At 43.7% G+C, this 21,083-nt stretch overlaps 1 protein-coding gene across 3 annotated transcripts in view; it reads right to left on the bottom strand.

Annotated features, from left to right (window-relative positions):
- wnk3 (WNK lysine deficient protein kinase 3) overlaps positions 1-21,083 on the bottom strand; it is a 34,826-nt gene that overhangs the window by 9,463 nt on the left and 4,280 nt on the right. For all 3 annotated transcript variants that reach the window (XM_079359628.1, XM_079359629.1, XM_079359630.1), the window contains exons 2-15: positions 16,611-17,775; positions 9,024-9,196; positions 8,459-8,679; positions 7,841-7,998; positions 7,604-7,692; positions 7,294-7,513; positions 6,749-7,070; positions 5,554-5,666; positions 5,076-5,267; positions 1,450-4,656; positions 1,201-1,244; positions 507-642; positions 306-422; positions 107-208 (exon numbers count right to left, since the gene is read on the bottom strand). In XM_079359628.1, the coding sequence (XP_079215754.1) occupies positions 107-208; positions 306-422; positions 507-642; positions 1,201-1,244; positions 1,450-4,656; positions 5,076-5,267; positions 5,554-5,666; positions 6,749-7,070; positions 7,294-7,513; positions 7,604-7,692; positions 7,841-7,998; positions 8,459-8,679; positions 9,024-9,196; positions 16,611-17,330 (5,814 nt within the window). In that variant the 5' untranslated portion in view covers positions 17,331-17,775. The remainder of the gene's footprint in view (positions 1-106; positions 209-305; positions 423-506; positions 643-1,200; positions 1,245-1,449; positions 4,657-5,075; positions 5,268-5,553; positions 5,667-6,748; positions 7,071-7,293; positions 7,514-7,603; positions 7,693-7,840; positions 7,999-8,458; positions 8,680-9,023; positions 9,197-16,610; positions 17,776-21,083) is intronic.

Here is a 21,083-nt window from a genome sequence, read left to right as displayed (position 1 = left end):
AAATACAATAAAAATGTTGATAATAACAAATAATGGTCTGAATGATTATTTATCCAAAACAGAAATAGGCTAGAAAAGACGGTGAGGGATGGAAAAATCAACATACCTGCGAATGCATTTGGAGGAGTTCATGAGCTTTCTTGACAATGGCTCGAAGCTCTTCCACAAATTTCTCTCTCTCTACGTCAAGCACAAAGTCTTCCTCCACCTACACACGAAAAGCAACAAAACAACATTCATATTGACAAAACATGATTTTTTTTTTTAGCAAGAAATGCAGGCTAAGGTGATACGAAGCATTCAACCATGTAATCTGCTATGTCTTCAGGCGCATCCCCTTCGATGTCAAATTTAAATGTCACCATCTTGTTGCTATGCGTCTCTAACTGGCATTCCACCATGTTGTCCCCACTGCCGGACACCTTGAGGGGCAAGACAGACAACAGGACTTTAAGTTTTTAAAAGGTCAAGCAGTATTAGTAGCTATCTACAGGCATTTCTTTCACCTGAAGCATGCTCAGTTGAAACTGATGTGCAACTTTATCAGGTCGTTGACAGGAAGCTCTTCTTTGAGTCTTCAATTTCTCTATCTTCCCATTGGCCAAGATCTGAAGAGATTGTTCTCCATTAGCAGGAACAGACCTGTTGGTGGTAAGGTGGTAGGATTGTTAGTAACAATGATAATCTGGAAACCAAGCAATGGAAACAGTTCGGTAAATAAAGCGAATGTGTATTATTACTTCGCCTTGCTTTGCTTTGTCTTGATTTATGTTTACTCTTTAAATTTTGTTTTGAGAATACTGGACCGACCTGCAATCCTTCCTGCCTATTTCTTGTTACTTGTTTCTGTGATTACTTATCTACCCTTCCATGCCTGCCACTCACTCATTCTAAAATTAATTGCTCAAGTCTGCGATCCTTTGCTTGGGTCCGACTTTCCCGACTCTTGGACCCCAGTCAGTCCACAAATGAGGCAAAGCTTTGATTCTGTTTGTACCATTTAAAGCACAGTTCCAATTCTATAATTCCAAGTTGCCTGTATTCATCATCTGGCATTCATCAGGCTCAAACAAGCTCTTTTTGGCCATTTTGTCCTTTTCAGAGCTTCTTTTGTATTAAGACTTTTAAAATCTAAATTCGTGTTCCTTGTTTACAAGCAGAAAGCTTATAAACTTTAGACATTAAGGATATTAGACGTACCCCAAAGAAGAATGATGTTCTGTACTTGACAGGTATGGACCATCCTGTAGAGTGACATGAAAATAGACCACAAAACTATGAAGAGATATAGTTGTGTTTGACAATAAAAAACGTGTTAGTTTCATTAAAAAAAAATCACACAGTTGATTTCATAGTATTAGAAGCAATTCCACAATCATCCTGCCAATATGTCAGCAAAGTAAAAAGACTAATTCTTAATTAATACAGCAATTTTAATTCTTCTTGTACCTGAGCAATGCCCAGCAGGGAAAGGTCACAGTCTTGCAGCAAGCCTTGGGGAAGTTTGGGGGCATTAGAATCAAGCGTTTGTAGAGTAGTGACAGGTGGAGGGGAGGTGGGTACAAAGTCTGCCTGCCCTGGTAAGGTTGCCTTGGATGCTGGAGGAGATAAAGGCAGCTGTGGCGCAGGGGTAGCAGCAGGATAGTGGGATGGTAGGGATGGTAGGGTTGTTCGGGTACATGAGTTATGCGAAGGGCTGAGAGGCATCTGTTGCCCTGTAAAGACAGTATTGGCTGGAACTGGCTGTTCTGCAGTGGGTGTCTCAGTGTGCGTCTGAGTGTGAGAATGAGCCTGCATCTGAAAATGTGTCTGTGTTTCGGAGTGTGTTTGGGCCTGACTGCTTGTTTGTGTGTGTGTGTGGGCTGGCAGTATCTGCTTGGCTTGGTGTTGTGGAGACACAAGGGCACCTGCCGTAAGATGACTACTGAGGGGCAGAGTCTGTGCATGTGTGGTGACAGCCACATTATAAGGGACTCTTGGTGCAGTCGGAGGATTCAGCAGATTTGAGGCAGGTGAACACTGTTGGGGCATCTGATTCTGCTCTGAGGATATTACAGCCTGATTAGGAGAACATGTTGGTTGGATTGGACTTTGTATGGGCTGTGACAGCAGCTGAGCATGTGGAGGAGGTGAAGCGAGTGGTTGCTGTGCTTCAGAAAGCTTCTGCAGCGGTCTCTGGTATTGCCCACTGCACTGAGGCAAAGAAGGCTGCTGTTGGGCCTGAACGACTGGACGTGGAGTTGTTTGACCTGCAGTAAACGCGAGTCCAGTCTGCTGCACAAGATGGGAAGTGCCTATACGGTTTGCAGGGCCAATTACAGAACTGAGATCGTCTGTTGTAGTTCCAACACTTCCAGCTGGGCCAGAAGAGAGGACCATCCTCTGATACTGCAGTACTGGCTCCTGTTGCTGCTGTGGCTGCATGATATGAGTTATATCCTGTTGTACAGATGGCCCGGCTTGTTGGGTAAGTTGAGGAACGCACTGAGAAGCTAAAATGGCAGTGGGAACCTGAGCATGCATCTGGATTGGTTGTTGGCCTTGATTTTGTTGTTGGCCCTTAAGCTGCATTGGCCCTGTCAATTGAGCATTTTGATGAACATGAGTCTCTTGATTGGTCTGAATAGAGGTTATTGTAGCTGGAGACTGGACAGCATGTGGTGCCGAGGCCTGCCTTAGTGTTGGGGGTAGAGGCGGAGTCTGGACTGATGGTTGAGGAGCTACTTGGCTCTGTGTGGGAGCAACAGGTCCTTGATAACTGGCCTGTAAAGGAACATGCTGGGTGTGGATAGCCTGTGTCTGTCCCTGGATCACTGTTGCTGGAGGGGTTACTTTGGCCTCAATAGAAGCCTGAGCTGCTGGAACATGGGTCTGGGTTGTAAATTGGACTGGAAAATTGCCCTGGTCCTGGAGATGAGCCTCACCCTGTCCCTGCTGGGTAAAGACCTTAGCTTGAACATCAGCACACATCTGGTCAGGGATCTGCATAGTCTGGGTTGCCATGGGGAGCTGGGCTTGTGAGACAATTTGAGTCTGGTGCTGGAGCACCTCAGTACCTTGAGGTCCAACTGGGATTTGAGTTTCCAGAACAGAAGAGTGATGCTGCTGGATGGCCGCTGCTTGCTGTTGGTGCTCCAACACCTGCTGCTGCGTGAGCATGGTGGCAGAGGCATACTGAGTGGCATTTAGCTGTGGGATACAAGTGCGCTGTCTATCAGTGGGTTGCTCCTGTATCTGCTTCTCAATGTTATTTTTTTGCATAATTGCAGCTTGTTGCTGCTGATCTTGAATCTGTTGCTGTATCAGAGCCTGTTGCTGCATTCGCTCTGCTTGTTGTTGTTGTAAGAGGACTTGCTGCTGATGCTGTTGTTCTAATTGTTGCTGCAAAAGGGCTTGCTGCTGCTGTTCTATCTGCTGCTTGAGTTGCACCTGTTGCTGCTCTTGTTGCTGTTGCTGTAGCTGAGCTTTCTGTTGTAGCTGCTGCTTTTGTAAAATAGCTTGCTGTTGCAAATGCTGATGTAATAATGCTTGTTGCTGTTGTTGTTCTATGTGTCGAAGTATGGCTTGCTGATGGAGTTGTTCCTGTTGCTGTTGACTCAACGGAGGTTGCTGCTGCAGAACAGTTTGTTGCTGCTGGTGCCCACTTAGTTGTTGCTTCTCTGGTTCATTTGGTATTCCAGTTTGTTGATACATCTGGTTCTGCTGCAGTTGCTGTAAAGGAAGGTGTTGTTGGTGCTGCTCTAACTGATGTTGTAAGTTGGGTTGTTGTGACTGCTGCTGTTGCGCAAGACCTTGTTGTTGATGCTGCTGCTCTTGCTGTTTAATAAGCATCTGCTGCTGTTGTTGATCCATCATTTGCTTGTGTAGAAGTGCTTGCTGCTGTTCCAGTTGATGTTGCTGCAGTGTCGTCTGCTGCTGCTGAAGCAATGCTTTTTGTTGCTGCTGATCAAGCTGTTGCTGGACATACGTCTGATGCTGCTCCGGCACTAAGGTTTGTTGTTGTTGTTGCAGAGTTTGCTGTTGTTGAAGCTGTTGTTGCAGTTGTTGTGATTGAATTATGTTCTGCTCACAAGTATCCCCTGTTGGTTGCTGTTTGTAAGTCAGTGGTTGCTCCCCTGTTTGTGGTAACTGTAAAGCTTGCTGCTCCATACCTGCTTGTGTAGGTAAAACTTGCTGCTGAGGAAACGGCTGTTGTACGTAGGTCTGCTGCGGATGCTCATGCTGATGTTTCTGGAGAGCTGAAGTGTTGTGTTGATCTGTTGCTGGCTGACTTGACCTAACTTGTTGATGATCAAGCAGTGTGGCCTGGGCGTCCATTTGCTGTTGTGGTTGTTGCTGAAGGGTGGCGGTATGAGGATCCATCCCTATCTGTTGTTGTGGGACAATAGTCTGCTGAGGGATCATGACAGGCTGTGTTTGCTGGGGTGCTGCCTGGGGAATGATGTCAGTGAGCTGCATGGGCGTGGCAGGGGGTTGGGTCTGCTGAGCGAGGGGCACAACGGACCCTACTAGTCCAGCAGGATCTCCCACTGACATGGATGTAGTGAGGACATTAAAAGCAACTTGTGGGGAAACAGGGGGTATGTATGACTGTGACGGGGCTAACGAGCTGTGGGGAGTGGATGTTTGAAATGCATCTGATGGGAATGTTTGTGACTGCATGTTGATAATGATGGAAAGATGATTGGTGTTGATTGGATAGAGAATGAGAAGAAAGCAGTAGAAAAATTAGGTAAGAACAAGCTTTGGCAAATCAGTTAAACACATGAAGTTTTATACAGCAGGGTATCCCACAGGGTTTAACAGCAGAGGTGGGCTGCATCACCAAAATACAGTTCATTTAATAAAAGAGGCTTGCAGGCTACAGCATCTTTCATCTCTGCTTCAAACTTTCCTGGGGGAAACCCTGAACAGCATACAGATATTCAATCTCAAAGGTTAAGGAGGATAATTAGGTGATTAATAAAAGTTATTTTAAGAAAGAGAATCCAAACGATGACAGTGGTGGGAACAGCTTTACATTGATTATCAATCATGTTCAATGGTGTACACAATAGTATGATCCCTCATTTCACCTGGTAGTACTGTTGTGGGACACTTGGTGATACCTGTGGAACCATGGTAACAGGCTGAAGAAATGTCTGACCAACAGGTCCTCCTCCACTGTGGCCTATGGACATGCTAACACTCTGGCCAATAGGCACACTGGGGACACTTCCGCTCTCACCAATTGGATGCATATGAGGATGAGCCAATGCACCAGCGCTCTGTAGTGTAAAGAAAATGGGTAACGAACAATGCAATTCAGCAAGGCAGTCGTTTCTAATTAATATTGATTGATATATTTGGTGTTATTCATGAATAATAGGGGTGAGACTCGCAGGGTCACTCATACTATTCGATACAACACAATATGATGCGATATGATACGCTGTGAGTGGTCCACACATAATGATAAACAGTTCTGTTCAATTTACCCTTATTCATGTCATAATTGCCACCTGGATCTGATAATTGTAACACATGATTCAGTAAAGTGAAAGAATGACGTACAGATGCTGTCAGGGGGAGAGTTATCTGTGTGTATGCTTCTCCTTGCTGAGAGTACGCCTGGCTCTGTCCACTTGCATAAGATTCACAGCTTGCAGACCCAATGCTCTCTCCTGCTGAGTGATTGACAAATAACACAATCATGAATGTTAAGTCACATTGTTTACTAGACCTGTTATATTTGTGTATTCTTCCATGTTGTTAATAATAAAGCAGTAATGTTCCGGTACCTAAAGCCCCATTTCCACCAAGCGGTTCAGTTCGGTTTATCTCAGTACGGCATACATTTTGTGGTGTTTCCACCACAAAATGGGAAAGATCCCCAAATTAGCGACCCGTACCATCCTACTTTTTGAAACCCTTCTGTTGGGGTGCGAAGTATATCGATCTGACCCTAAAAGGTGGAGCTAAACACTGCAGTCTGTTGATTGGTCACATAAGACAGTGGCATTAAAAGACAAAACAAAACCCCGCCATGTTTAAATACAGTCGATTGTTTTTTCGGTTGTATTTCTCCTCGAGGCACACAGCCTTCTCTGAAACAAAGCTGGATTGCGTTTTGTAACAAAGAGCCACATGCTAATGCACAGGTTCTCACTCAGGAGTGTGTGAAATGTCCTGATATGAAGCGTCCGAAACACAAAATACTATAAAGTTATTTCTCCTCTCCTTTCGTTTCCCCGTTCCTCTCTCTTAAATAAAAAGAAAAAATCAGCAGCGGTGGTCACATTTGACCCCTTCGCACAAATAATAGAATGTTAGTTTCTAAAGAGACATGCTGAGGCTGCATCCTTTCTTTTCCTCTTCTCCCTCTCCTTTCATTACTTTCCTTTCTCTTCTCATTGAAAAAGCAGCAGTGGCGGTCATATTTCAGGAGCGGTGCACCGCCGCTGTTAAATGCATATAGGGGGAAACACTGCAATGACAAAGTAGATGTCATGTAAATTTCTGGATGTTTGTCTTCGTTTTTTGTGTCACTTTTTTCTCCTTTGTTGAATTTATTAGCGGGGTACACTGCGTCGTGCTGCTATAATGTCAGGCTATTACGTAGCTGATGCGGTTATCGGCATCCGGCTTAGACGTCGCCTACCAAATATGACACGGTTGGCTGTGGAAATGATCAGGCTTTCCCAAACCAAAACGGTACAGATCCATACCGGACCGCTTGGTTGAAACGGGGCTTAAGTTGTATGCTTACCTGGAAGACTAAGTGCTGTCCCGCTGAAAATGTGTTGCTGCCTCACATGCTGGTCTACTTCAGGCAGCTCCTCACCTTCTTGCCCTGCGACTCCTCCGCCTCCTGTTTGTCCAGCCGTCATCGGCCCCAGTGAGGACACACAGGAAGGATGAGAGAAGGTGTAGGAGGGGAGCGCGGAGTCTCTTCTTTCTTCATAGCCCTGCTGCTGCTGGAGGAGCTGCTGCTGCCGTCGGTCCCGTGACTTTTTGATCAGATTAACTCTGTCCCGGATGGATTTTCCCACCACCTTGGCATCACTCTCATGAAAGAATCCGGACTTTACCTAAGAAAGAGAAAGAGACCAAGAGAGACCACTACCAATGAGTAGAAGTAGGTTAAAGTAAATCTAGGTCACAAGAAGTTACCATGAAAAAGCTGATAAATGAGTAGAAGAATTTCCCTAACCTGATGTATCTTTACATTTCAGAACCTTTTCCTATCTAACATCCAGAAGGCATCCATAAAGCCCTGTTTTGTACTGGTTAGGTGTAAATTGTCTGTCTCACCATCTCTAGAGCCACTTCCTCAGCGCTGTCATTCTCTAGGTCATAGCTGAACTCGATAGCCTCGTTGTCTTTGTGCTTCCCCTTCAACTTTTTCGGCTCTTCAACCCAAATCCGCAGAGCCAGGCAGTCCTGTGTGCCTGTGTCCTCCTCTGCCAGTTCCACCCGGACCCCCGTGTCCTCTCCGAAGAACGCGTGGTTCAGGAGGTCCCGGATGGAGAGTCTGTCAAAGGAAAAGGCATCACAAGGAACATGTATATATGGCTGACTAATTAGAAATTGTGCATTTCGTCGTGCAGTAAAACCTGAATACCTCTGGCTCTTGTTCTGACGAATACAACCTTCAATGATCTCTTTGATCTCTGGGTCATTAACTTTATCAAAGCTGGCTGGCTTTATCCCCTGCAGAAAAGAAATTGGCAATTACTTGCTTTAACAGGAAACAAGTGTGTTAGATTTGAGGATTTTTCATGCAGTTTGTTGAAGTTATTTTCAGCGTGCAGCCTAATAGTTAGAATCACGCTACTTTATTTTGTTTTGTGAGACTTACACTTGTGACTTTGCGATAGATCTGAGCCGCATTTTGGCACTCTGAGTACGGGTACTCTGATGTGGCCATCTCCAGCATGCACATCCCAAATGCGTACACATCCACAGACTCGTCATAGTGCTCTTCATACATCTCTGGAGCCATGAACTCTGGGGTTCCTGTTTGGACCAGATGGAGGATGACAGTCAATAAAACGCAGAATAAAAGTCTCAAATGGTCTGACACATCGATAAGTAATTCATGTCACAAAGAGATTCACAAAGAAGATACAAACATCACTTTAAGAATGACTTTTTATGTTCTTTCTTCCAGTAAAATGTTCTTGCTTCCTGAGTTAAAGTTAATTGTGCTAAATGGTACTCAGTGCACAGCTTATGTTGGCTTACATAGCCAACATCCTCATAAAAGGTCTCTGTTTACGTTAAGTGCTGTCCACATGGATTTGAGTGTGACTCTACAAATTATAATCTTTACTTCTAGGCACCAGAGGCTCTTAAAAGCTTATATGTGCTGATGCAAAACAAGAGTATATTCATAGGCCCCTTTACAGTTTGCTAATGTAGGTACTAGATTCCTGGCATTGTCCTCCAAAGTAGTTGGTCTAATTATCGAGCCTACCGATGACACTCTTGGCAAAGGAGGTCCTCATAAGAGTTGCCAGGCCCAGGTCACCGATCTTCACTGAGCCTGTGGGGCCTGTTATGAAGATGTTGTCACACTTCAGGTCCCGGTGGACTATGGGAGGAGTCCTGGTATGAAGAAAGTGAAGCCCCTTCAGAATTTGACGACACCAGCTCCTCAGGACTTTGGGTTTCATCACCTTGAAGCGTTTCAGGTAACTGTGCAGACAGAGCAAAAGCAGGATTAATGTAATGAAACTAATAGTTAACTTGTTATTAACCACTGACAGACGGGTAGATTGTGTCCACGAAAGTTAACAATATCGTAAATAGATTTAAGTTTATCATGATTAAATAGAACACTTTCAATAGTGTGTTGGTAATAAGGACATTATAGTGATTAGATTCAAATGCTTCCAAAGACAGATTCGTATGAATTGGTTCAAGTGTTTTTTGTTTTTGTTGTTTTTTTTAAACGTATGTAAAGTGTTACACTAATTTAAACAAATAGGAAAACAATCTCCACTTAGAGTAAATCATTGTTCAGAGGAGGCTTTGTTTACGTTTTAAGTGTTCCTGAAGTCATGAGCTCAGTGACCAGTACGATGCACTTCTTGCCGCGGAGCACAGACTCCCAAGAATCATAGAAACGGACGATGTTAGGGTGCTGTAACCCCTTCAGCATCTCAGCCTCCTCCTTGAAGCGTTGTTGCTCCGCCTTGGTCAGTTTGCGGTCCTGAGGAGAGAAATACCAACAAGGTAAAAAATTGTAAAGGCACATTTTCCCGAGCCTTTCCCATACACCGTCAGGCATTTTAATACTATCGACTAATGAAGGTCCACGAATTGTGCATGACACCTGCACTGCTTTTCTGTTCATTGATTTTTCTGACTCTGCGCAGCCACCAGGGAGTTCATTAACACCTGCAGCCACTAGATGGTACTAGCAATACAGACATGCAGCATTGCTGCTGAGACAACACCCAAGCCTTAGATTCATAAAACACATTTAACTGCCTCTTCCTCATATCTTCAGTTAAACAGACCATGTGGATGCGGCTGAAATCTACTTCACAGGCACAGACAGCACGTCAAAGGCAGCAGAGAATAGAAACATTGTCACACAGTTTCTTATAAGACCTGGTGCTGTGCGGTAAAGATGTTCTCTTCTCCAGTTAAAAACATGCATGTCTTCTTTTATTTGTGTATTTTTATGTAAACCTTTCTTTTCAGTATTCTTACAGTCGATCAGTTTTAGTGTATTCAGCCATCTCCTTTTTTTAATTCTATGGATATCAAGTCACAGAGAAATGGTGTTAATGATGAATTTAAAATGTTTAAAGAAAGCACGCTTGTCACTTGATGGCGTCTAAAGGTTGAAATAGAGGACCAAAAAGAAGTCCTCGTTTATGGCGACATGAAATCATTCATGTCAAAGCAAGTTGTAAACAGAGTCCATAGACAGCCAGTGCCTGTAACAAACCATAAATAGAAGTCTCTTCATAACACTGACTTTTTCCACAGATCGATTCCATTGATGCTGAGCTTTTTGCTTAACACAAAGCTTGCCAAAGACAATGTTTGGGTAAATAAACAGATCGTCTATGTCTCCCTTCTGAGTCTGTCTCTCGTCTTCATCTCTTCACTCTCCGAGTCGATGCTGGTTCAGTGTCCTTTTCTGGAAGTACTGGTACAGGCGATCTCTCCAGCCCTCCTCTCTCAACAGGAATGTCGTACTATCAACAAAAGGCTGCTCCTCTTTGCGACATATTTGATACATGCATGCCGATGCACCTGCGTGAGTGTGTGGAGGTGTGTCGAATCCTCTTAATGATCACTGTGGGGACAGAAATATCTGAATGTGTCTTCTCTCCTGCTTTATTTTTTAATTGATGTTGGCTCAGATTTTTGGTGCGTCTGTCCTCCTCACTCAGAGCATCACTCTGCCTCACTGTCTGGAACAGTTTGGGACAGGCTGTGTCTCTGTCTGCTGCCTCCTCAGCGTCTATTGTGTCTCACTCTGAGTGCGGCATCAGACAGCCTTGGGGTGGGCAAAGTTCAGATAGAGTTCAGTTAGGCAGATTCTGTCTACATGGACTCCCACAAACCTCTCACCCTATCCATGTGCATAGCTCTTTAAATAGGCCTACACACATCCGTCCCAGAGACAAGAGAGAACAACAAAAACATGACGACACACGCTCCTCCAGTATGCAACAGTCCTCTTTCCGTTGCCAAGACTGCGTAACACACCCAAATACTGCTGTCAGGTCACCAATCACGCTGAAGGGTGTAATAAATGTAAGAGAACACTCCTAAAATACTCTTGTCAAATATTACAACAATTTGTGACTGCTTTGGTGCAACAGCAATTTACATAACAAAGCCGACAAACAAAAACAGCGATTGGGTAGAAAAAGGGTCTGTCTGCACCTGTCTATGCACCAATAGATGAATGGTAATAGAGAAATGAAAGAAAACCATGGAATAGAATGAGGCTGAGAAAGTGCTGCTCAGGAGAGCAGGACAAAGCCTGATGCTCTTTCTTCCTCTAAATTAACCTGGCAGTTCTTTGTTTCTCCATTTGTGCAACCCTACAAAGACAAATAGCCATGGTGTTTCAACACATCGTTAAAACAAGATTTAGATGATATAACAATGAATGCAAAACATGTATTTACATATACTACTTGGTTATTGTGTTGTACATAAAAGTGGAATGGCAGCAATCATGTTGCTATCAAAATTATATATAAAAAAAAAAGTGAGATGGAGTTGGAGGTCTAACCTGCCCTTACTGCACTTGGTCACTTCCTGCTCAGACAGACAGTTTTTTATGAAACGTGAATATCCATTGTTCCCTTAACTGTCATTTGAGCCACATCAAAGACAACTTCCTATTAACATGTTGTTTTTATGTCCTTATTAAACAAGAACACAAGAAAAAACACAATGCAGTCTGAGAAATAATTAAGTAATAATAATAATTACTTGTTTGAGTCTGTTGATTTGTATCTCTATTGCAACCTTCCAGACTGTATTTTGGGGTTCTGTTCGATTATATTACACTATAGTGATTATTTTTAGTTCTAGTTTGGCTAGAGTTAGTGAACAAAGTTGTTATAAATACACTTTGATCCAGTCTCAGCAAACACTTGTAGTCTGCAAATATAATGTAACTGTGAGTGACTGTAATCACATACACAATAACATCATTGTTTGTTTGTTTTTTAGACATGAACATACTGAGTTAGGTCATATCATGTGAAGTCACGTTCCACCTCCCTGCCACGGCCTTAGTCCTCTAACTTGGTAAACAGAGTAAGACCTAAGACCAGGTTGTGCACCGCGAGTTCTTTTTTGGATCAGACATCTGGTGGAGCAGAAGGTCAAGCAGCAGGTTAAGTAGCCTCATAAAACAGGAAGTGGACAGGATAGATTTGGTAGATCGTCACTGCTAAAACGGACCTGAGCTTGAATAGTTCTTTTCTAGGCTTTCGATTAGTCAAAGTGCATATTATTTTAGAAGGCCGGAGTCATGAGCCTCAAAGCACGTGAGCCCTAAAACATCTACTTTGGCATACACTGAGTGTCAGATATCAAATGCCCTGCAAGACATGTGAGGGACTGGCTTCCCTTCGTGTGCCTCAGCTACAGTGGGATCAGCACTGCAGTAGAAAACAGAAAGGTGTGTTACTTACTGTAGGTTTTATTTATAAGAGTGTGTGTGTGTCGAGTGCAGGGCTCTGAAAGCATGTCAGTGTTTGAAAATCTGGGGTGGCGGGTGGCTAGGATTAGATTAGTGTAAGCTATAACAGATCAGACTAACAAGATAGATTGCTGGTAAAGGGCTGTTAAAGGAGCTGACCCTCCCTCTGGATTAGAACCCCAGGCCAGTAGGCCAAGTTCACCATAAAGACCTCCAGCCACTGCGCCAGCCGGATGTGTTTGGAGATGACAGTAGTTAGAAAGACGTCAAAGACTCTTCCTCAGCTGTTTCTATACAAGCAGCAACCTCCAGTGTTGGAAAAATTAAGCCAATATGGAAGTTCAAAATCCTGCAGTTCATCGAGGGTCCGCTTGAGATTGACTCCAAGAGCCCCCGAAAGTCCACACACAGCTCATCCTAAAAGCCTGTTTTTACAGCTCATATTCACAGGTTTACAGCCTGGGTCAAAAAACGATGCTGGTCCAATCAGTTATCGTCCTCATGAACACACTGTACAGGAGGGTTTTTTTTTTAATAACGCAGCTGTTTTTCATTCATGGTTTTTATACTTATATACCATATTGTCAAGTTAGTCACAAGGGGGTAGATCCCATAAACCCCACTTCAATACAATACCTTTGTATGGAAAAGTCTGTGCTTGAAGACAATACTCATGTGTATTTTATCACAAGTATCTCAAACTTATTGAATTTTGATTTGACCACATGGCTCCTGCCAATGGTTATGGGGCGAACCATTGATTAGTAATCTTCCATTAATTGATGGTTAGCTTATGTGGCTACAGCCTGAGGGAAACTTGCCAGCTCTCAGTGTCCTAGATGAGAATGTGGCTGGTCAGTATGGTTGGATTGATTCCATCCCGGTCTAGTCCATCAGCCTGTAGTCCATTTAATGTTGCCTCTCCTAATTTGGATCACCCATAAATAGTCGTCTTTGCTCTTCCTGGTCTGACCAGACTGCTCTTTCATAACCACAAGGAGGTTTAAAAAAAGCACTGTTTTCATTAGTGTTTACTGTTGTAAAATGGTTCAAGGGAGATAAAACATGGATAGGTTTACTTGAAGGATTATTTATTAGAACTGGGAGTCTTTTGCTTTACTTTTTTGCAATCATGTAATAAAAGATAATTGCCAAGAAGTGTCAACTGGAACGCCCCCTGATGTTGTTCTCGGAAAGTTCGAGAAAATTTAGTAGCGCGAGTTAAAATCCGACATGGCTTTTCCGTTAAAGTTGTAATTGTATTGTTTATGAGCCGTTTGTTTTTCTTTTTGTGTGATTAAATCAATCACATCCAAAGTGTCGTGCAAGTTCTATCTGTGGACATGTTGAATGTTATTTCTGTGCAGTGTGTTGTTATCGTCTGGTAAACAAAGGTTCTCCTGGAGCTGGAACATACTCGACTCAGGTGAGACGTCGTTCCCAGCTCCGAGGTAAATGTAATGCAGCACATCTCTCAGTATAAATTTAAGAGGCTCTAGAACTGCAAATCACACAACAATATTTAAGTAGGTAATCATGGCTGACTTCAATATTCTGCTCTTTTTTTTTTCTTTTTTTTTTTGGTCTTTGTATTCATGAGAGTCTGGCACAGCTGAGCAGAGCTGAGCTGGACCAGTCTGGGATAACTGGGTTGAACCAGTCTGGTTTCTGCTGCCCGAGTTATGCTGTCTGTGCAGGGTTTTTGTTCCAGCCTCACAGGCACCCACTGTAATTAACTCCCCTGGATCACTCTGCATGCTCACTCACACAGACAAAAAAGTGATGGAGGGAGAAATGGAGGGAGGCTAAGTGAGGAAGGGTGAGAGTCAGTCACACACAGTGGCACATGTTGACACAGACGAACAGAGAGCAACAGCTTGCATGCTGAATAGATGGAATAAATGTACAAGGCACACACACACACAAACATATCCTCTAAAGGTGACAAGGGGGAAAACTGTTTGCATGGGCGATGCATCGCTCTGTCCTGTTAGGGATGGAATTCCCAGGGAAAGGAAATAAGAGCGCTGGTGTCCGCACTGTGAACTTTAATTACACTCTCTTTCAAGCTGCATTTGGACAGCTAATCCCCTGGCTTCCCTCTTTTTGTGGACACTAGAGGAGAGCGAGGTGCTCCCAGGCTGCAGTCTCACAGGGCAGCAGCCTTTTACATCAAATAGTCTCTTGTCCCATCATGCAGCATTCTGGTAAACGCCACATTCATTTCATTGACCCTCATTTACAGTAAATAGTTTGAATTCAAGAAACTACAATCGTGTAGAACAGATAACCTTTTAGAAGAGTTGTTTGTGTCCAACAATAGCATTACATGTTTCTTACTCCATAATAAATACCATAGGAAGCTAATCATATGATGGGTATAGTTTGTCCTTATGCCACTTTGCAATTTGCAACGAACCGCTGTGTAAGCTTTGGTTTGACTGACAGGTCACGTGACCTGGCTGACTACAATGTTTCCCTGAATTAATTTTTAGACGTGTGACCTGGTAGCTGTGTAGTGTCTGTGTGTGCATGTGTTTATGTATGTCCATGTGTCTCCCTGCATGTGGTAAGTTAGCATTAGCTCGGCGGCTGCTCTCTGGGAGGGATGCCATGGTAATCCTGTGTTTGGCTGCCTGTCTCCCCCTCTGCCTCTCGCTCTTTCAATCACCATTACCTCCTGTGTCTTTCTCTTTATCACTCTGCCTTATTCTATTGTTCTTTCTGTTGCTCCTTTTATAAGAATCCCAGTCTGTATTTTTATAAAGAGGCTGTCATCCTGTTTATTATATTTATATAAGTATCGATTAGGGGAAAAAAAGGTGTTTCCGACTATTATAATTGGTGTGTTTCCTGTCGCCCTTAAAAAATGTTTTCATCCATAAACATGAATCTATAATGACAAAATTCAATATGGGCACAGTTCTCATTTTACGCATACTGTCTTTTCTTTTTTTTCAAATTGCTTTACCAGCAAAAGAAACAGACCAGCGCCTGTGCTGGTGTCAGGAGAGAATGGAGTCTGGTGGCAGGACATGAATATATTTATGATGGCATTATTATGAAAGGTGAAACAGAACACCTTTGCAAACAGACTGTATCAAGTATTTAAGTGGGACTGAACATGAGCTGTTCCATTATGATAAACAGAGCTGCTTATGTGAAGCTGAATCACCTGTGAAGAAAACGGTGACGGGGAAGAACCTGCTGCTTGTTAGTCCAACAGACAGAGCTGGATCTTAAGGATTAGTCTGGGCTTCTGTTTTGGAATTAGCTCCAAACCAAACACATGACTGACTTTTCTCACACAAAGCCGCCAGTCAAATCTGACGGCTTACCATAACACTGCTCTCTATTGAGGGGCCAAGAGTCAGAGGGATGCATTTCTCCTCTCCTCCACAAGTGTGTCTCCCTCCCACCACGAGTTGAAGTCCCAACATCTAACAATGTTTCCCATTACTTCTCCTGACAAGTCTGGTTGTCTTTACAGTGTGAACACTTGAACAGTGCTCGGTTGTCGGTCATTCATAGCAATTCATTATCATCTTCCCACTGCAATGTCACTGCATGGCAGACAGTTTCTTACAGTCATGTTTGCCGTTGTTACACCTACATTTGCTGCAGTGTTCCTTATGGCTCTGCGCTCACAAAATGCCTCCCATTCACAGAGCGCAACTATTTCCAATTCATACCTCATATCTGCATATAATAGACAAGAGAAGGCAGAGACCACATGCTATAGCTCGCCCTAATTGACAACCAAATACAGAATATCTGAACATGAACTTTGATAATATTTTGTACATTATGAGCGACATGATTATGATAAATTAGCTTCTTTGAGAAGGACATTTTTTCTTCAACGAAAAGAGGCTTTTTACCCAATATTAAAATATAACTATAATAATAATGAATGAATTCCTACAATTCAGGCTAATAATACAAAAAAAAGCCTCCTCTTATAGGATAGCCTCGCAAGATATGAAGAAGAGCTGTCAGCCGTGATTCTATTATTTATAACAGTCCTAGAAAAGGCCATGCCTCCACTTTCACTTTGTGCTGTCAACTACAAGCACTGCTCCTCCGTTTCACCTCTGTCTTTATTGAATTTCAAACTTGCTGTGTGAAAAGCAAACAGACAACGTGCAGAGATTTCTAGATTTTAACCGAAAAGCTCCTGGTACACATTTAATGTGATTGCATTTTTTAAAGAGCAACATTGAGCTTAAAAGCCCCCCAAAGCCAGTCAATTAAAAACAAGTAATGTTTTTTAAAGTATTTACCTCTGAGGTTTCTGTGCACATATTGGATTATTTCAGTGCTTTTATTAGACCTTTTTTGTAAATCATTCAGCTAATTGTTAAATAAAAGGCAGAGTTAAAATTTATGGTTGAGTATCTGGCATCATGGTGAGTAAAAAGTGAAAAACAGCTTCTCTTACCTGAAGTTCACACCATGCCACCTCCACCCAGGTCTCTGTGTCGAGGCCTTTGTATACTGTCTTGAAAGCTCCTCTGCCCAGTTCAATGTCAAATTTGAGGAACCTGCCTCCAGGAGACGTCGCCACAGCCTTCATTTCGGCCTCCTCCTCCAGCTCACGGTCCCTCTCTTTCCCCCTCTGTGTGGGTGCAGTGGAGGAGGCGTCCTTGCCAGGCTCCTGGCTGGAGCTGGGGCAGGATGGGTCATGGCCCATTGCAGCACAGGATGAAGCGGCTCCTTGCTGCTTGGCACTGCTGGTGAAGACTGAGTCCGAGGAGCCCAGCTCCAGGTGGGGGGCACTGTGGGGGGCCTCAGGAGGCACCTCCACCTCATCGTCCTGCTCACAAATCTCCACGCTCTTCCTGAAGAAGCGCTTCTCCCTCCTCAGTCGCTTCTGGCCAGAGTCTGCTGTTAAGGAAGGCGTGGAGAATGAAATCCGTCTGTCTGGGTTGTCCTCAGCGACCTTACTGGCTTCTCCTCCTCCTCCTCCCCCATGGATTACTCCATCCTCTCCCAGTTTCCTCTCCTGAGTCTGGGAGGAGGGGAAATCCGACGGGGTACTGTGTGTCCTTTCCCTCTGATGGTCGGCCCTGCCCTCTCGCTCTGCATCCTCCTCCATCCGTCCATCAGCTTTTTCCGAGGTGTCCCCGGTACCTGTCGGCTCTCCTGGGTCGGTTGCCATGGGGAATGGCTTCTCCCACTCTTCCTCCTAGACCTCCTCCTCCTCCAAACCTTTGCTCCTCCGTCAGTCCCCGTCTCTCCCTCTTTCTGTGGTCACCCACTCACCCCCTGCTAGTGTTTCGGCGTTTCTTCCAGCGCTGCGGGTGACCGTCTCCGTTTGAACTGACGACCCTATCCCGCCTCTCCGCCTCTCGCCGTCTCCTTTATGAGTTAGTGTTTAATGGCAGAGGAGGGTGAGACCACAGCGGTAAGACAAACGTTTCTTTCCTCATGTTCCTCCTCACCATTTCCTACATTGTTCTATTAAACCCCACTTTTGTGAAGTACTAATCAAAGTCAACCAAATATCTCACAGCTCTTACGAACAAAACACTAAAGGGGGGGTTTTTTTCAAGGCTGTTGGGAATTTTCTTTCCAACTGTTGCATGAAGATCCTCAGGTGAAACCTGCAAGACAAAAAAAAAAGACATTGCATTAATATTGAGACAGTCAGGGGAGGGGAGCCATTGCTCTGTTGTTGTCATATCTTTGTAAAGAATGGAGCTGGGATTAATAATCCTCGGAGAAAAAGTCATAGATGTGTAAATGAAACACGATTGGATATGAAGCGATACATCATAACACTAGAAGAATAAGACTGACGTTAGCTCTTTCTTGTAGTGCAAACCTCAGCTAATTCTTGCGAAGAGAAACTCTTGAGGACGTGAACTGTAAAGCTCAGTTAATGCATCTAATGAAGCTTGTGAGGTTGACAAATATGAACGAAAACTTCAAATGGTGTACAAACTGAACGGCTCCATTATTGAGACAAAGTTTCTAGCAGTCAGACACAGGGGACAAACGTACGAACGGCCCTAAATGGTGTTTTTCCACAGCTGCTTGTCAAAGTGACCCGAGGTCATGAGATGGTCAGTGTAACTCAAACTCACACGGGAAATCTTCGTACTCAAAAAGAAAACCTGCCCAGGAGAGAATATTTACTGATGTTTCACGTTCAAACCAAAGAGTCCCCAAAATCGTAAAGTCAAGAATTAAACTGGCTTCATCAAACTCGGAGTGCATGTTCATATCAGCGGCTTGTTCAATAGCTCCATTAGGCAACAGAGAGCTTCTGGAGAGAGTATGCGATCCTTTCATTAAACATTGATGATAAACTACAGGTCAGTGGAGTGTGAATAATTCATACTCAGAAAGGATTGTCCAACTACACTCGAGAGACGACAACACAACTGCAACTAAGAGCTCATAAATATCCACAACTTTGATTATGATTAGGATCCACAGACAGTGTTACTCAAGTCAAGCATTCAGGCAGGGTGATAATAGAAAGTTTGAAACGGGCCCTCAGTGTAATCCTCTGCCAGCACAGGCTGAAACTAAACACAGCTATTGTCCTCTGACATGGCAAGATGATGCAATTCATTCACTGTTTTTTTTTGTTTTAGTGTGTATGTGAAGGAGTGTGTACACCCATGGGCATCTTTTAGAGAACATCTCTCTCTCTCCACTTCTCCTCCTGATCTGGCCCCGGGTATCGGATCTCCTCTGCCATCTGACAGCCAATGATCATCATTTTAATCAAGATCGAGAAACCAGCATGTATCTAAGGGGGCTTATTCTTGTTGTTTCAAAAAAAAACATTGTTTCAGTGCAGCAGAGTTTGTCCTCGGAGCTGCACGGAAGAAGGAAAAGTGTTGTTGGCATCTCAGAAATAACAAAAACTTATTTTTGCTTCTGGTGAATTTTGCAAACCTACTTTGTGTGCATCGTGCATACGCAATCATGTTAGTAATGTGAACACAGACCGACCAGTGGGGGAGAGGGGAGCAATCGTACTCGGGCACAGTACGGAACAATTGGGGTGTGACTGGGCTTCTAATTAAGGTCACATTAAAGAGTCAAGTAAAGTTTTAAGTCAGTAAAATTGCAGGAATTGGGCGTCCCAACAATCGAAGCAGCACTGAAGAGGAATGGAGCGTGGGTCAGGACAACTCAACCCCAGGGACGTAAGGATTCACTCAACTCTCGAAGCGATGTGATTCACGACAGTGGGTTCACGGTACGATTTTCTCACGATTTATTCGGAGAGAATCTGGAGATGATTTGAGCTTCTCATCGTGGCGTCGATTAAACGCTGCATCATGTCGGTGGTGTTATTTGTGTCGTTCCCCGTCTCGTTGCAATGTTTCCACGCGGTTTTCGTCTCACCTCTTTCATTTTCTGTCTTGGGGAAGCCAAAATGCTTCCACTGCCACGATGACGCCTACTTATTACAACCGACCTCCTCAGCTGCTGACACTTCACCATATTACTGCGATTAGCGATAATCTTTACATGGCTACTCAACACATCACTTTACTGAACAGGAGTACATACAGCGACCCCCCCCCACACACACACACACACACACACTTACAGCACTTTACACTGTAAAGCTGGTCGTCGAGGAGCACACACGTGCAGTCTCTTTGGCTCACTGAAATGTGTTCTTCTCCGTTAGACGTTGGGGGCTCAGAAACACAGCAGCAGGTCTAGACCTTTCTTTTTTCTTTTTTTTTTCTTTAATGAGCAAAGCCCACCGTGCCCACTGGGTGCTCATGGAGAGGCTCTCAGAAGCTTTTATCTCTTTTATAACGCAGTCATTAACACTTTACATCAAGCCTGTTGTCTTTCCTGACTCAAATGGGAGGACTCGAACATGCAATGCCAGAAGCTGCCAGTCAAACTGAAAACACAATAGGCAGATATTAGAGCAACTGCTAAGAGGCTCTTGAAGGACGAGGGAGACTTCCAGTTGGGCGACATTCCCGAGACACAGACACACATGCTCCGAGTGAGAGAGAGGCGCTAATTAGCATTTTAGCTAGTAGCCTCTCACAACACACCTTTCAGTCAAACAAAGGGGAAACAATTCAAATATGAACTTCATCACTGACTACAGTGTTGGCATGTAAAGGCTTTAAACTCAACCACAAAGCATGTTTCATGTTTGCATCACGACTTCACTACTGTGTGAACTGTCTTATAACGCCACCTGAATGCAACAACAGGGTTCGGCTAATGTTGTTTTCTGTGAGTCTGTCTATAAATACAGTAAATATAATAACAGTCTTTTATCATTAAAACATGATAAGATGATGAATTTCCTTTTTTTTTTTTTAAACCAAGATCATCATCAATACAATGAATGACGTACATTTGAAATTGATCAAAAATAAATAAAGGAAGAGCAGCAAATCATCACACGTGATAAAGGAACCAGTGAAACACGTTCCTATCAGTTAAAACAAATGAAATACTTTGAATATCTTCATGAGTAATCAACACATCATTTCACCATGAACTTTGACCATCAGTGAATGATCTGAGCCGCTGCAGGCTATAGAAGGAGACATACTGTAGTGTACAGTGAGTCTGAAAGGTAAAGGCTAAAAAGATGAGGGGGGCAAAAAAAAAAAAAAAACAGGAGGTGGGACAGGCAATAAAGAGAGGGAAGTTGCCCTTTAAACAGGAGCTTATTCGCCAATGTCCCCGGGGCAGGGAGTTCCCATGGAAGCCACATACCGGACAGAGTTATCACAGCACATCAAACATGTTCACTGTCTCTCTCACCCGTCCAGTCTCCCTCCAAACACACACACACACACACACACACACACACACACACACACACATGCAGATATGAGACACACACCAGTAGGCTAGTCCAACCCTCGTGTTGTACTTTGTGTCTCTGTCCCTCCAGCACTTCTTC

This window comes from Symphodus melops, assembly GCF_947650265.1.
Source record: "Symphodus melops genome assembly, chromosome: 13".
Taxonomy (NCBI): Eukaryota; Metazoa; Chordata; class Actinopteri; order Labriformes; family Labridae; genus Symphodus; species Symphodus melops.
Note: the sequence above shows the minus strand (reverse complement) of the source record. Positions and strands in the feature narration are given on the sequence as shown.